Source organism: Sciurus vulgaris (assembly GCF_902686455.1).
Source record: "Sciurus vulgaris genome assembly, chromosome: 9".
In the NCBI taxonomy this organism is placed as follows: Eukaryota; Metazoa; Chordata; class Mammalia; order Rodentia; family Sciuridae; genus Sciurus; species Sciurus vulgaris.
In genome coordinates this window covers 83,661,747-83,679,536 of record NC_136469.1, presented here as the reverse complement: position 1 = coordinate 83,679,536, position 17,790 = coordinate 83,661,747, and the positions used below count along the sequence as shown (strand labels likewise).

General features: G+C 38.4%; 1 protein-coding gene across 1 annotated transcript in view; it reads left to right on the top strand.

Moving 5' to 3' along the window:
• Positions 1-4,975: 4,975 nt before the first annotated feature.
• Positions 4,976-17,790, top strand: part of SHROOM3 (shroom family member 3) — a 304,609-nt gene continuing 291,794 nt past the window's right edge. The window contains exon 1 of the mRNA XM_079154292.1: positions 4,976-5,155. Within this exon, the coding sequence (XP_079010418.1) occupies positions 4,988-5,155 (168 nt within the window). The 5' untranslated portion in view covers positions 4,976-4,987. The remainder of the gene's footprint in view (positions 5,156-17,790) is intronic.

Here is a 17,790-nt window from a genome sequence, read left to right as displayed (position 1 = left end):
CACTCAATCTTAAATATTAAGTTCAGAAGCATTTTGTAAAATCCAATAAATTGAAAAGCACATTTAAAATGTTAGCAAAAATAGGGGCTGGAGATCTAGCTCAGTGGCAAAGCACATTCTTTACACGAAGTCATGGGTTCAATGCCCAGTACAGGGAAAGAAAAAAAAGAAAGAAAAAAAAAATTGAAAAGAGCACATTAATTTTTCATTAAATAATGGTTAACAAATAGAGTGATACATGATTTCTAAAAAGTCAAACAGTAATTAGGCAAATAACATTTAAAAGAATATTTGGTGTGGGCATGCTAGATGAATGGCAGAGTTTATATGAGTGAAATATTTGTTTGGGGGCCATAAATCCAGTAACAGAGCTATATGAACTCCATTAGTAGCAGTAGGAATTTTTCATGTAAAGACAAGAAGTACGGTTGTGAACTGTATTGGATCTGTTTGTCATGAAGAGAAAAATTCAACTAATAAAATAGAAGTAATTCTAATTTAAAAGCAGAAGGAAGGAGGGAATCAGCAGAGAGAAAACAAAACAAGAAGTTTTATTTCTGAGGCTGAGATAAGCTCCCCTCATCTTTCTCCCAGTCCAAGTAGAACCCCAAAGCATTTCATTATGCCTTGCTCAGAACTCTTTCAGTTGCAAGTAGCAGAAACCCAATTCCACTGGTTTAAGGGAAAAATAAACAGGTATTTATGGGCTCACTAAACTAGTAATTGTGCGACTCAGATGGCTTCAGGCATGGTTGGATCTGCTTAAGGCAGCAGATCTCAAAGTGTGATCTGGGGACCCCAGGGGTGGGGACCTTGAGACCCCCTTGGGTCATCAAGGTCGAAACCATTTTCATAATAATACCAAGACATTGTTTGTCTTTTCCATTTGTTTCTCACAGTGTGTAGTGGAGTTTTGCAAAGGCTCTATGAACTGTGATATCCCACGTATTGAATGCAGAAGCAGAAAGTAGAATCCAAATGTCTTTAAAATTGGCCATTAGAGAAATTTGCAAATATGTAAAAAGACCACTCTTCTCGGTAATATTTTTGTTTGAGAAAATATAATTATTTATAATAAAAAATGTATCAGTTGGGGTAATAGCTCAGTGGTGCAGGATTCACTTAGCATCTGTAAGGCCCTGGTTTTAATCCCCAGCACACGCGCGCACTCGCACGCACACGCGTGCGCACACACACACAAAACCACTCTACTTAAAAAAGTTATTTTAATATGTAACCAATTTCCTGTTCTTTTAAGTGAATAAATAAAACAATATTTTAAAATATTATTTTCTGTTTTAATTTTCTATTATGGTAACAATTGCTAGGTATAATACACTTAAAATTCCTTTGGAGTATTAATAATTTTCAAGAATGTAAAAGGGTCCTGAAACCTTAAATTTGAGAACTACTGGTTAAGTAAGGGATAGCTGATAGCTGGACCTGCAGCTTAAATGGCATCTACCAGTATCCTGTCTCCATATCTGACTGCTTTTTTGGGAGGTAGCTTTCTGCTCAGGCATGTGATGATAAAGACAACTTGTGCAACTCCAGGATTTTATCTACCAACCTAGCCACCTTTTAGGGCCACCAGAGAAATTCCTAGTTCCAGTGTTGACCCCAGTTGAGTCACAGGCCTATCCATATACTTATCACTTCATCCAGGAAATAATTTACACCTAGATCATTATGTGCACCTCTTGAGTTAGAAGCAGGGTCGGCTCACCAGCACCACAGGACAACTGAAGAAGGATTGGTTTCCCAGAGAGATGATGAACAGGTGAAAAACCAAGTCTCCTACCTAAAAGTCTAAATCCTATGCTAAGGATTCAGAAGTACAACTACCCCTTTCTCAGATTCCTGACCCTTCACCATACCATCTTGAGATACTACAATTGTCTTTATCTTCTTGGGGAAAGGAGTCTGATTTCTTTGTCTAGAGTTTGGGTCCAAATCACATGTCCTAACTGAAGTTTTCCTTATATATTAACTGTTGATCCAAAAGAAAGTTGTCTTTTTCCTATACATTTATGCAATAGATCTAACTTAGCTGAGATTCCATTCCCAAATGTCTAAAGATTTCAATTTCATGAGAGCTTATGCTGCTTACAAGGGTGCCTCTTGTCAGTTCTTTTAACATTTTAGAGGCTTCTGTGTCCTCGTCACTGAGAATGGGGCATAGGGGAGTTGTCCCTTGCATCTTTAATATTCTTTGAATTCAAACATGGAAGATGGGATAGGGTTGGGAGCATAACTCAGTGGCAGAGAACTTATGGATCATGCACAAGGACCTGGGTTCAATCCCAGTATCCCCCCCAAAACGGTTGGAAGATGAGGAAAAAGTTATCCCCAACCTGGTCTATCAGTTGCTACTGAGAATACCTACAAAATGAAATTTTACATAATTACTGTTTCAGATTACAGATCATTTTCATTAAACATTTGTTTCTTAACTGTTTTTCGTAATAATATGAGTTTTATCAGCCTTTAATCACTGAGTTTATATTCTTCACTGATTATCTTTTTCTTATGTCCGTTGCCTTTTGCTTTCAACTTCATTATATTTACTTATATTTATTTATCAACAAATGAAATTGTATATGTCTATGGTGTCCAAATGATGTTTTCATATACCTACATATTGTGGAATGGTTAAATCGAGTTAATTAACATAGCCATTATCTCACATACCTTTTTTTTTTTTTTTTGCCATTGTTGGTGACAGTACTTAAAATCTGTTCAGCAATTGTCACATATACAGTACATTGATTTTTAACTATAGTTACCATGGTTACATTGGATCTCTTGAACTTATTTCTCCTGATATTTTATATAGCTTTATTACTTTTAATTTTAAACATTAATTATGCAAAACCTTAATTTTACAAAGTATAAATGAAGCAGTCATTGAGAATCACAAGAAATAGTTCTTCAGAAAAAAAAGTATATTTAGTTTAAAATTTATTTAAGATAAAACGTTATTAATTACTTTGAAAGAAAAGCTAATGTTTCTCCTATTGTTTACAAATTAAACTGCAAAGGAAACCCCAATAAAAATTGCATAAATTATCTTTAAGAATCAACAAATCTTTACCACATGGTTTCATTTGGTTTCACCTTATGTTTCCACAAATATACTACATTACATGAGAATAAGAATTTACTTGTTTATTTATTTTTTTGGCTTTGAGCCCTTAAGGTTATGACTAAAGCTACTACGCAAAATCAAATAACATGTGCCATGTGTTGTACATAAAATATCATGTAGTCTTATTTGCTTCTCTAGATTAACTTTCATTAAGCACAATTACAAACACCAAACTCAAGTTGTTATCACATCCCACAGTAGTTTTTAAACTGTTTTGAAAATAAATTCACATTATCACATACTTTTAAATAGAAAAAGTTTTAGTAAACATATTCCTTGGAAATAATTCGAATTTGTTCCAATAACTTAATAATTAATGCTTCTGGGTAAAAGATATAGTTATTGTGTATTGTTTTCATTTGAATAAAAATAATGTTAAATGATATGCAATATTAATACAGAGTTACACTGATAACCTGAAATCAGAATAACATTCAACTGTGAATGTCTAGTACTTAAAAGGCACTAAATAAGTCATTTCATTTAAAGAATGATAACAAACATCTTGGAGTAAATAACAAATTAAAATATAGAACAGAAGAAAATCTGCCTCAAATTTGCATTGAGTTTAACAAGCAGAAATTTGACTCGAGTCGTATTTCAAGATGAGAGACTCATCATGTATTATATGGCATTTTCTTCTATAAAGCCCTGTGCCACCACCTTGACACCAAAATGTTTACCCAAATGGCATAGGCTGCCGTTTCTCAAACTTGGCTGCATAGCAGAATTGCCTGGAGGGTTTAAAAAAAAAAAAAAAACAAAAAAAAAAACTCATTCCTGTGTCTCACTCCCTGAAGCTCTGCTTTAATTGGTCCGGGGATCTAGTAGCAACTATTTTCTAGCCCTTTGGTAATTAGCCATCTGTATGGTGTTTTCAACTTTCTAGGTTTTATCAACTGTGAGACTGTTTTGATTGTCAGGTCTTTGTGGGAAGCTGAATTCTGCATAGCAGTGCTTACTGTGCAGAACGATTGCAATGCCTCTCTTCGCCTAAATCCATTGCCTCTCACACTTCCTTACTCTCTCCCAGTAGAGGCAAGTGGCTGTGGAGGCAGCCACGGTGGCTGATCATCACTGAAAATACCAAAGGAAAGAATTGAGCTGCCTCCTTGATTTTTTTTTTCCATTGAGCATTTATGCCTTTTTTACATTTTCTCTACATCTTGTAAAAACTGGGTTTTTTTTTTTTTTTTTTCTTTTTTTCCCCAAGAAGCAAATTATGAATTTATTGCTGGGGATGGAGTAGTAAATAGGGACCACAACTTCTCGGTCCCTTTGGGACACAGTAGAAAATTCTGAAGCAGGCAGAAGCATAGTAAATGCTTGCTTTCTTTTAAAGCTATTTCTGGGGAGGGAGGAGGCTATTGTAATGGTAAATTTCACTGGGAAAAGAAGAAAGGGTTGGTAATCAATCAAAAATGAGGTATTCCTTTGAGTTTTTGCCATTTTCTTCCTAGATAGTGAGAGGCTTTTCTCTGTAAAAATACACAGAAAAAGTTTGAGTGTATGTATGCTAAAAAAGCAGTGTTTGGAGTGATCCACTGAAAGAAATTTTTACAAACGGAGAGGAGAGATATAGATCACTGGGGCTTCCGTGAGAACTCAGAATTCCCGGAGCAGGATTTATATTGCAAAATGTTCAAGTGAGAAATCCTTCTGTCTCGGCATCTTGAAGTGAAGCTAGGAGGAACACTGTACATCAGGAAGAATTCGTTCCTCCAGACCTGTCTTTTGGCCGGCATGTGTCACAATCGGACAGCTTGTGCTACAGAAGCGCCACTTGCCTGAATCTGCCTCGGGCATTTTAAATTGAACTCGAGGGATCATGATTTCGGCATGATGAAGAGCACTGAGAACTTTGATGAGGCCAGTGCCACGCTAAACCCCAGCGCGACCCCCAAGGGAAGGTACATTTATCTGGAAGCATTCCTGGAGGGAGGAGCTCCCTGGGGTTTTACTTTGAAAGGTGGCCTGGAGCATGGAGAACCATTAATCATCTCTAAGGTATGCTTCTTGTTTCAATGTTATCTTTATTCATATTGTGTATTCATATTGTGTTTTTACACCCCCCTCCCATTTTTAAACTTGGGTCAGATTGATCAAAACTGCAAAATAATTCCAAGGATTGCCTCAATATTACTTAATTTGATGTTTCATGCCTTTCTGATTATCTGGAAATATTTTGGATAGCTTGGTCTTTGAAAGAGAAATATGTCTGGCTCATTTACTCTTTGAAATCCCAGGAAAAATGTGCTCATTTGAAAGATAATCTTCCTTTTTGTGAATGAAATGGTGTAAGATCAGTTGCCACATGAGGTTTTCAGTTATAAATCAGATTAAAGATTAACAGCATGGTCAGATGGTGGCATAATATGTTTATGGACAGAAAATATTTGCTCTGTCTCCCTTCAACTGAAAATATCTAGCTTTTAAAACTATTTAAATTTTGTATATGATTCTGGATAATTTATTGCATAAATATTATTTATTGCTTTTTTTACACACTCAGGAGAATTAATTCAGCTTTCAGTATAATTCAAGAGCAAAACACTACTTCTCTCACATTACTCTGTGTAAACACGTTTTTGTGTATTTGAATCTATTTTTAGATCTTAGTCATATTGAAACAGTCTCAATTCTTCATTTATCTTTTGGTGTGAGTAGTTATAACCATTGAGTGAATCCTTGTGCCTTAGATATTTCTGCTTTTATCTTAAACTATAGAAATTAACATTACTTGTTATAATATTTATTTAAAAATTGTAGAATATTAACTGTCTAGTGCAACAATTTAAGTGCCTTTATTACATGTTTTTTCTCTGAGAAACAATTGTAATAGAAGGAGAAAATTTTTTTTGGCTTGAAGTTGGGGGAAATGACAATATATACTGCATTTGAGCTCTTGTTATTTGTTATACCTTATATCCCCAAAAGTGTTTTGAAGGAGAGCAAACTGATTTTTACTGTGGAGAGCCCTTAGGACTTGGGATTCACAGCAGCCGGCCATGAGTGTTCAGGAGATATTCTATAAATGGTGTAACCTTTTCCTTAACTTTGGAAAACAGAGGATGTGTATTTATTTATGAGTTAGGAAGGATTCTATGTGTAAAAAACTTTAAAAATTTATAGAGGCCTAAAGTATATTGAGATTGCTTTTCCTCATATTACAAGAAATCTAGAGTTAGGATATCTAGGCAAGAACAGCGCCTCAATAAGGTCATCAAGGGTCCCACTTAGACCTTTACTGAGTCATTCTTATAATGTGGTCCTTCGTCTTCGTGGTTGTATGATGGACGCCCCACCCCCAGCATTGTGTCTTCACTCCAGGTAGGCTTTTGGCTCTCCCCCACTTCATCTCATTGGCCAGAACTGTGTCACATGCCTATCTTTATTACCAGAACTAGTTTAGACCAGTTAGGATTTCTTTCTTGGATTCTGCAATGGAGGCCTTGTCTCGCGAAGTCAAGAAGTCTTTGGGTACGGTTTGAACAAATTAGGGTTCTTTTTAGAGGAAGAAGAAAGGAATGGCTGGCTATTGGGTAAACAGCTGAGAATGTCTGCGGCAAACATTATCCCTTGCATTTTAAAACTGATTTTATCCTCAGTTTGCCTGACCTTTAATGATAAAATACTATGTATCCATTTGTTGGATGTTTGTTGTCAGAAAGGTCTAATCCTGCCTGGTGAGCTAGCATCTCTAAACCTTCATGGTCTCTGCAGAATGGGGGCATAGTACTATCTACTTTTTTAGGCTGTGTGTAATTTGAATGTGATCATACATTTAGCATAGTTTCTGTCTGCTACATAGAAGTAGCTCAAAAAAATCTTAGCAAATATTATGATTATTTGTTATTCTTTTAACAGGTATTTATATTAGACTGATTTGACTACTGCACAAAGATCCAAAATAACAGTGGTTTAAATAATATTGGAATTTATTTATTTCACATAACAGTCTGAGCATAATCCGGACTGAAAGATGGCTCTTAATATTGTTAGGGACTCAAGTTCCTTCTACTTTTTACTTACTTCCATCCTGCTCTGATGTTCCATTGACATGGTCCAAGGTGATTTGCTATCACATATGCTTTCCATTCAGAAAGAAATAGGAAAGAGGGAAAAGACAAATCGATCTCCATAAGGGTACAATCTGGTCAGTCACTCTATCCAGTATGGTAGCCAATAGTCATATGTGGCTATTTCCATTACAGTTAAAGGTACCAAAAATGAAATAACATTGAAAATTCTGATCTTCATTTGCAATAGTCACGTTTCAAGTGTCACATTGCTCTAAAACTCTTGAACATCTCATCCCATTTTGTCTGTCCAGCAAAGCCCTGTTTGTGGATGCCTCATTTCTTCTCTCTGAAGTTTTCCTGATATGTTCCAGCTGCATTAGGTGGTCTCTCTTCTATATTCCTATATCATATACTTATTACATGGAATCATGGTATTTTATGTATGTTGCTTGTTTTCTCAGAAATCTGTGAACATTTTTAGGGCAGGAACTATTTTCTTTTCATCTCCAACACATCTACCCTGAACCTGACTACACAAATATTTTTTGGGTAAATGAAAGGGCATTTCTATGTTTTACTCCTCTTGCATTGCCAGGACCTAAAACAATGCCTGGCAAGGAGTAAGTGCTGGATAATTTTTATTGAATTAACTGGCAAAAGACAAAATACAGTAGTGGGCAGTTTAAGCAGGGAGACAGGGTCCCAATAAGTGGAGAATGCCAGGCAGGTCTCCAGAGATGGGGTGTGTATTAGTTTCCTGTTGCTGCTATAACAAATTACAACAAACCTAGTGGTTTAAAACAAAACAGGTTACTAATGTACTGTTTTGTACGTTAGAAGTCTGACACAGGTCTCACTGGGCTAAAATCTAAGTGAAAGAGAATCTTTTTCCTTATACCAGCTTCTAGAGGCCTCCAAGTTCTAGGGACCCACATTACCTGGTGCACAGTATCCTTCCTCTATCTTCAAAGTCAGCTATAGCAAGTTGAGTCCTTCTCACTTCACATAGCTCCCACTTCTTAACTCTGCTTACTTTTTCCACTTATAAGGACCTTTGTGATTTCATTGAGCCTACCAGAATAATCCAGGATAATCTTCCTATTTTAGAATCTGATGTATAACCTTGATTCCATTTGCAACCTTACTTCCTTTGGAATGTAACCTATCATATTCTCAGGTTCTGGGGATTAGAATGCAGATGTCTTTGGGAAGGGAGGACATTATTTTGCCAACCCCAGGGTGTTTGAGTATTAGTGAAAGTTCATAAAATGAAGGCACTACTAGGAATGAGTCTAAAGTGAGATTTGGTGGCTGATAGTGCATATCCCAGACCTTCTTTCTAGGACAATGAAAAAGTGCATATCAGCTCATGCACTGCTAACCAAATGTCCCCTTTTATCCCAAAGTAGGATGACTTCCCATTTTAGGGGAAGGAAAGGGCTAGTATACATTGAGTCACACATATGAGAGGCATGTACGCATTTCCCCAGCAGTTATAAACCGCCAGGTTACAGAGGACAATGTGATGCATGAAGTATCATTTTTCTTTTGGTACAAATGAGGCAGAAGAATGAATAGGGAGAAAGGAACTACAAAAGGGTGGCAATAAAAGAAATGATTTTCTAATTGCTTTCTTTGGGATTTAATGTCTTTGAAAAGGAAAGGTAGGGTTGAGGAGACACTGTAATCTATGAACTTCAAAAAGAAAGGGTAACTTTTCAAAAAAGTAGTGATTGTAAGAGGGTGCTCAGGCAATTCAATAGTTCAGGAAGTTGGCAGCCGGATTTTGTTATGACTCATTCACTGCATTGTAGCTGAGAAAAGCAGTTCCACCTGCAGTGGGGATGCACCTGCGCCCAGGGCTCATAAAATAAGTCATAACAATAATAACAACAAACAACAGTGGCATTTACTGAGTGCCTACTGTGTCCCAGACTCTCTTCCAAGAGATCTACATGTGTCGCCTCATTTAATTCCCACAACTCCATGCAGAAGGTAATATGAGTACCCCAATCATTGATATTCATGAGAAAGTGGGACACAGAATTTGAGTAGCTTGCTGAATTTCTTCTACCTAGTAAGTGTCAGAGCTTGGATTTGCACCCCAGTATTCTGGTTTCAGAGTTGGCACACTTATGACTGTATGCCATTCAGTCCCCACTGCCTGCCAGTTTGGCTGCCTAGGTCTATTATTTGGGTGGAATATGGTATTGATCTTTTGCTATATGTTTTCAGCTCTATCAGAGGAAAAAAAATTTTAAGGTCCCATAAAATAGTTGTGACTGCTACTCAGTTTCTTTAAATAGACCAGGACCTATGAATTGAGGAGCCAATTACTGCTCTTGGCAAGTATCTTCATGGGTGTTTTGGAATTCAAGGATAGGAGAGTGTCCTTGTCTTTCTTGTCTCTTTGGTCATCCACGTGCAGCCATGTGCTGGTCAAGACTCCCTTCCTCAGTGCTTGTATTTCTGATTCCTCTTCCCCTGGGTTGCGTCTTTGCTCCAGCTGGGCTCTGTACCATCTCCTTTGCCCATCCTGCTGGTTGCATCATCCCCATCATCACCTTCCTTCTCTGATGCTCCTTCTCCCACCTGTAACATCACCGTCCTTTTCCTGTCAATCCAAATCCCAGCCTCCTCTGGGCCCTGTCTACCAAGGCTCCATCCCTTTCTCCCTCCCTCCCTCCCTCCCTCCCTTCCTTCCTTCCTTCCTTCTTTCCTTCCTTCCTTTTTTTTTTAACCTATAGGGGAGTGTGCTGGCTAAGTGAATTCAGGGGCACTTTCTTTCCTTTTTTTTTTTTCCTGCCTCTGTATCTATTTATACAAACAGCACAGGAGGACACCAGTCCCCATAGATAGGGGGTCAGGGGTCACACCAGTCCTTCTGTCCTCACATTCACAGAGGTTTTTATTATGGAGCCTTCACAGGGACCTGGGCACCCTTGGGGGCGGGAGCCGGAGCTGGAGCTGATGCTGATACTGGAGCTGGAGTTGCAGCCTGGGTCTTGGCTTGGGCTTTGGCCTTTGGCCGACAGAGCCTGCAGTCCCTGGCCATGTGGGCACGAGCACGCTTCCCATGCTTGGGATGGGCAAGCAAGGCAAGGCGATCAAGTTTGCGGCTGGCACCCTCTGGCATCTTGAGCTTAACCTCCTTAGGCTTTACCAGGGCCTGGACAGCCTAAGCATGTGCACTCATGGCCTTGGCGTTGTTTGCCTGCATCTTTTTCAGGACCTTCTTGTTGTGCTTCTTGGCAAAATGCATATATATTTCTCGGGAACTTGGGGTCTGCCCCCTTAAGAGATTCATATCTCTGTGATCGGGGTTTCTTGATGCCATTTCTGTGCCATTTTGGGGACTGGTTGTGCGTTCTTGGACTTGGCCATGTCTGCACCGTAAGCTGCTGCTCCCAGAGCGGTCGAGACCAGAAGAGCCAGAGGCACTTTCATACATGTCCCCAGGCTTCCTGTTGGTTGACACTACTTAGATTTTAAAATGGGTTCTTTCAATGGATTCTTCTAGCCTTAATGATATGATCTAATATCATATTAGTTCTCTTTACAGTTGTCCACTGGAGAGAACCATCCAGAACATTCTCATCAGCCTGCCACTTCAAAGTGAAATGAACTGCTTTATTGCACTATGAGAAACCTTGGAAATATAAACAGGTTGGGAACCTAGGTTCCCATAGGTTAGGAAATTACCCATTTGGGAACAGAATTGTGTGGATATGCCTGTTATGATTTTTCTTATTTCTGGATGTTCTTTCTGTATCAGTATGTCAGATTCAGCACTTTTTTCTTTCTTTTCCTTCTTTCCTTTTTTTTTTTTTTTTGTATCAGGGATTATATCCAGGAGTGCTTAACCACTGAGTCACATCCCCAGCCCTTTTTAAACGTTTTTCTTTTTGAGACAGTGTCTTGCTAAATGCTTAGGGCTTTGCTAAATTGCTGAGGCTGGCCTCAAACTTGTGAGCCTCTGGCCTCAGCCTCCTGACTCACTGGGATTATAGGTGTGGGCACTTTTCAATCTTCTATATTTCTTAGTACTATAAAAAGACACTAAGACAACTTTAGCCATACACTCTCTCTTGGCGCATTTCTTCTGCAGGCTTATTTTACTAGATCTTCAACCACAGTTCCTGAGTCCTATTTGAAATTGACTTTTAGGCAGTGCCCCAAGACTTTGGACTGATTAATCTGGTTTACTACAAATTTATTCTTTTCACCTTCTTCTAAGTTCCAAGCTAGACCTGCTTGCTATTCTCATCTTTAAAATTACCTAATCTTTCTGAGTTACTCTCCTGACCTTTTTTAAAACATATTTTTTAGTAAAAAATTTAAAAAATATCTTTATTTTATTTATTTTTATGTGCTGCTGAGGATCCAACCCAATGTCTCACATGTGCCAGGCAAGTCCTCTACCACTGGGCCACAACCCCAGCCCCTCTTTTTTTCTTCTAAATATTTTTCTTTAGTTGTCAATGGATCCTTTATTTATTTATATGTGGTGCTGAGTATCCAACGCAGGGCCTCACACATGCCAGGCAAGTACTCTATCACTGAGCCCCAACTCCAGCCCCTCTCCTGACCATTTTTGACTTTTCCTAGAATATTCTTTGCCCTTTTCACTAGATAGCCTCATCTCTCTGCTGCCCTTCAACAAATTGTTTCTTCCCTCACTGTTCAGTCCACCTCTGCCTTTCCTCCCATCTCCCAGCACCTTTATTTATGCTGTCTTCTACTAAAGCGGTTGTTAACATCCTGTGAATAAGTTGCAATATCTTTAAGGCCACTTTGGTTTTACTTATGCTGTATATCCTGCTTCTCCTGGGAAATTCTCATTTCACACAGCAAATTTTCAATAAATATTAAGTGACTTCAAGAATTTTAGAGTTACAAGGAATCTCAGCAATCAGGAATACAATTTCCTTATTGTACAGAGAGAAAACTGAGGCACAAAAAAGCTTATTTATTTATAAGGTGTTTTTTCAGGAAACAGATTTTGTGTGTGTGTGTGTGTGTGTGTATGCACATTAAACACAGCTAGTGAGGGAATAATTACTTTCTGGTTATGCCATCTATGCTTTTGCCAGAGTCCTATCCTCCCTATTGGAATGTTAGCTTCGTGAAGCTGAGGGACCTTCCCTTGAACCCTTGCTCCCTCCCTCCCTCTCTTCCTCTGTCTCATTTTTCTTTGCAGTTATCCAGAGTGCTTAGCAATTATAAAAATGAAAATGTGTTAATGAATACAGATAAATGAACATTAAAAAGGATCTTAAAAATCTTTTGTTAGAAAGCTTTCTAGGGCAGCATACCAACAGGATACTAGAAAAACCTGTTCTTAAAAAAATAAAGTAAGCAGATTGAATTTGACTTTTTTTTTTTTTTTTGGTGGTGGTACTAGGAAATGAACCCAGGGTCTCATACATGCTAAGCAAGAGCAGCGCTACAGAACTATATATTCTCAGCCCTAAATTTGACTCTTAATTTAATGATGTCTTAGACATATGTAATTTGTGGCAAATGTAAGTTGAATTAAATTGTATTGGAAAAAAGGGAAATTCATGTTTTTATTTAACATTTTAAAGGTTGCCTCAACTTTGGTTGAAGTGTTCTGTGTTTTAAAAGGCAAACTAAGCTGTGATCCTTTGAATGTTGATGGAATTAACTTTTATTCAAGTCAACTTTTATGCTGACTTGCCAAATGGATGTTAGCATCAGTAAGAACTCCACTTTCTTTTAAAGCTAATACATTCCCCAGGCTTTGCCGCCTACTCAGAGAACACAATTTAATTGAAGAAATATTCATCTCATTTTAGTGATCCCACAGTGTGATTGGAGACACATAATGAGAGACTTACTATCAATCTTTGAAAAAACAAAACCTCAAAGGACATTCTGGATCTGAACTAACCCATAGACAGATTCTCCCACATCTCTGCCTTTGATGTGGTTCCAACCAGTGAGCATCTTATCCAGAGAGCTGCAGAGTTGTTGTTCTCCCTCTCGGTCCATCCCAGGAGTCCATCCATCTCTGGTGCTCTGACCTCCCAGGCGCTTCTCGATGAAACAAAGTAAGGCAAAGATTCTCTGCTAAATCCAAGTACTGTTTACCCCCTCTTCTAGTGACTTTCCCCACAAAAGCTATCTTGGTACACTGTTGATCTGCAGAATGGAAGTGACAGTCCTTTCCTGCCTTCCCAGGATGCTTTCCTAACTTGGCAGATGGATGTGGCGAACTTTGTCCTGGGCATCAGAGCCTGAATTTACTTTGATGTTAACTGCATTTTTTTATTCCCCTGTATCTGTTGTGTCCTTCTCCAATTTGAACTGTATGTTTTCTGGGAGATTTATGAGGTTTTTATCTAAAATTATTTGAAGACACAATTTTGTTTGTTTGTAATTTCTGTCATTTAATTTTTTTTCATTTTGGGCAAGGCTGCCCAGTGTAGCAAAATCCACATGCCAAATGGTAGAGGGCTTGGAGTGAAAAGAAATGTTTCATTTCTACCATAGTCTTTATTGGCTTTGTGGCTGTGGGCAAGTATCTTAGCTTTCCTGAACTTCAGATTCCTCATTTTTAAAAATGGAACATTCTTGCCCCATTGAGTTATTACAAATATCCAGTGGTTTAAGCTAGGCATTAGTGCTTTTTTTTTTTTTTTTTTTTTGGGTGCCAGGGATTGAACCCAAGGGCACTTAACCACTGAGCCACATCCCAGCCCTTTTAGAATTTTATTTAGAGACAGGGTCTCACTGAGTCATTTAGGGCCTCACTAAGTTGCTGAGGCTGGCTTTGAACTCTCGATCTTCCTGCCTCAGCCTCCTGAGCCACTGGGATTATAGGCATGTGCTACTGCCCCAAGCTTGCAATAGTGCTTTGAATGAATAAAATGACCCAGATGTTACTAATGTTGTGATGTTATGAATTGTTGACTGAATCATAGGAATCCAGTGAAAATAGGCAACTCATGTAACAAAGATGATACCTGGATGATTTCCCATATCATGGCCAGAGTTGCTACCTTTCAATGAAACACAGAAGACAAATTCCCTGTCCTCAGGGAGCTTATATTCCAGCAGAAAGATGACAATAAATATGTTTGTACAAGATAATTTCAGGGAATATTAAGTATTAGTAAAGGAAAGAAAAAAACAATATGATAGATTCCAGAATGGTCACATGTGTGGAGTAAAGATGTGGAGAGCAGAATTTATATTTAAAAGAATGATTAGAGAAGAATTTCTGAGAAGATGAAATTTGAGCTAAGACCTGATAGATGAGAAGTAATCAAATATGCAAAGACTTTTATAGGTTGAGCTGAAGCACAAAAGTTTTGCAATGTTCCGGAAACAAAAAGAAAGTCAGTGTTAATGGAACATGGTAAGCAAAGGAGAAAGTGGTATGAGATGAAGAGGGAAAGGTAGGCAGGGGTCAGATCACACAGAACATTGTAGGTTGTGGGAAGGATCTTGCTCTGGGCTTTTTTTTTTTTTTTTTTTTTTTTTTTTTTTTCATTTTTCTTGTGGCCTATATGGATATTAGACTGGATTTAAATGCAGGGGATGAGGGTATGTTACACTAAGATCTCTGTCTACTCATGGTAAGATGCACCTGCTGCATGTATTTAAACTCCTGGAGATTTTTCTCTTTTCTCTCCCTCATATATATTTCTTAGGCACATCAGGACAGGGTTTTACAAAATTCATGATAACTCATGGAATGACACACAAATAAACAATAAATAATCTTTTCTTGATGACTTGGGAGGAAGTTAGGCCCTGCCCCCACACCCCACCAATTTTGGGTTATTTTTGACTCCAAGCTGACAAAATTTGCTGGAATTGCTTTTGACACAACCACAGAGATATGCCTGACTTTACCAAGGTCCCGCTCTCTAACAGATCTGCCAACACATGCAAACTTCACAAAGCTCTGTGAGGGTCTATGATTATTTTCATTTTATAGATTATAAAGCTGGAAATTTGCTGAAGGTCATAAAACTAGGTAGGGGCAGATCTAAGACCTTTTAAACTTTGAGGCTTAAAAATTCCTTCCAGTGAGATATCAATGCTGAGAATCAAATTGGACCCTCCATGTCTTCCCAGCCCCTGTATCTTGCTAATTTTTCTTCTGGAAAGGGGGTTCCAGTCTTTATCTTGGTTCACCACTCGGATTGTTCGGGCTGGACAATTCCATGCATAGGTAGCCCGTGATAAAATCTCAAACCCTACATCAGGCTGGGTACCCAGGGAGAAATACTAAATGAACAAGTAATTGTTTAAAGTGAACAAGGATTAAATTCAGCTGGCATAGCAAATCAGACTTGAACTGCAAATTGATAGAGCCCTGATGTGCTGGGGAGCTTCAAGTTCATGCCACCCATGAACGTCACCAGTGTGAAGATACCTAGTTACAAGGTGGACACCACGACGATGGTCTTCCTGCCTCATGTCCATTGTATCACACATTATCTCATTTGTTTGTCACTTTCTAGCTCTTGCTTAGTTCACAATAAAGTACATCTGCTCTGTTCTTCCAGCTTGTTCTTCTGCTTAGTTGGCTCTCTCCGCACTCAGTCTCCTGCTCTGGTTCCATGACTCTCATTAGCATTAACCTTTCTTGCAAGTAGACTTTCTGACTCTCCTCATAGTATACTCAGTATAATTTTGGGAACTCCATACAAACTGTTAATCTCAAAGCCATTGCTCTCTGCTGTGATTCTAGTTTAGTGGCCTCATTCCTCATGCATTTTTGGTTTCTGGAACACAGATTCCATTATTTCTAAAGATCTCAAAATTTAAAAATAACTCTGACATGGATTCAGAACAAAACCCAGGGAATTTAAGTGAAATTAAGCATTCTTCAAGTTAGTTGGACTAAGTACCTAGCACTTTGGGTATTAAATTATGTCTTGAGCCACACATTTGCAATAAGGTAGAAAGGAAGATTGGACTTATTGAACTAATTGTGTTTCTCTTTTCCATTGAAAAGTTAAAATTTTTAGTGAATAACACTGTAGGGGTATAATTTAGGTTTTCATCATCTTGTATCTGTTCTCTGAGAAGTTCGTATTTTTTAAATCTTTTTTTGTTTGTTTGTTCTTTTTAGTTATAAGAAGTCTGTATTTTTAAGAACTTGTCTCATGGAAACTGGGAAACGAGTCTCTGGAATTCAGACCCAGGATCTGGCTGGATTCCAGAAATAAACACACATGTTGGGTGTTGAGATAGATAAAGAATGGGAGAGTGAGTAAACTGTTGGGGATGGAAAGGCAAAAAATAGCTAATATTTTGTTCTTATGCCTTGGTTTTGTGTGTGGGGTTTCATTTTTTTTGCCCATATTTTTACTTTTGAGTGTTTGCTAATGAGCATCAGGTCAAACAAGGCAGTCATTGCCCTACGCATAGGACAATAGGAGGAAGTTAAAAGAAAGAATTAGTCTCGTTCTTCAGGACTGCATGCATAGTGGTGCACTTGGCTCAAAGTCCATAATTCAATGAGCTGTTGGCACTCTTTTTAAAAGATTACTATCATAATTTCCCCTACATACATAAGTCAATGAATTTGACCTTTAAGAAGAACAGTTGGTATAAACCCTTCCCAGTGGGTCAAGATGTGTTGCAAATTTCTGAACTCAGGCAATATAAAGTACTAGTACTCCCTTGCTTCTTTAATAGAGTGGAAAAAATAAAGGAGGAAGTATTACATGGTAGGAAGAAGGAAATCAATTCATAGTGGCATTATTTATATTCATTTGATCTCTACTGTGGGTCAGGTGCTATGTTTGGCTCATCATTATTCCATTAAAATGATATTTGTTTTTATAGGTGGGGAGAGAAGTTTCTCATAAATGATAAGGCCAAGATTTAAAGCTAAGTCCTTTTCACTACCATATTTGGTCAATACATTATTCATTGAATGCATTAAATCTGATGGCACTGGAAAACAACCATGGATAAAGCCCCTGCACCCACAAAGGGTGTGTTTTCCCTTTTAAACCATGTTGCTGACTCTATTACTGCTACACCCATGTTCCCTCACCCCTCACTTCTCTGCACTTTGGCTAGACTTCCACCTGTCAGCATCATAGTTCTTTGCTTAAGGGCTGTATTTTGCCTCCCCTTTGCCTGGTGAGATGCAAATTAATGTCACTAGGAGCAACCTTCCACGTGTGACTGGCTGAAGCTGCTATATGAATAGCCCAACTCTCTCATTCCTCAGGTGGGATGACCAAGGTGCATGTTTTCCACCAGCTCCTAGAGTTTCTCTTGAAGAATTATGTGCCAGTCGCACACACCTGAAGCTGGCTTGATGCTATATGAAGGTCAAACACCTTCCCTTCCTATGTTGTTTGCCCACTTCACTGTTAGTGTTCTTTGCTTCCCAGATAAACCACGTGGCATTTGAAGTCTTGTCTCAGGGGCTCTTTATCTGAGGAAATCCAAAGGAGAACAACTGCCATTTGGAGAAGTTTCGCCAAGTGAAAGCCAGACCTGGAGTCTGACATGGATCGCTCTGTTTCCAAAGCCCATGGTCTTTCCAGAAGGACCCCATAGTATTTTAGACCTAACCATTTATTGGGTGCTACACATTAGAAATCCATCCCCAGATGTATT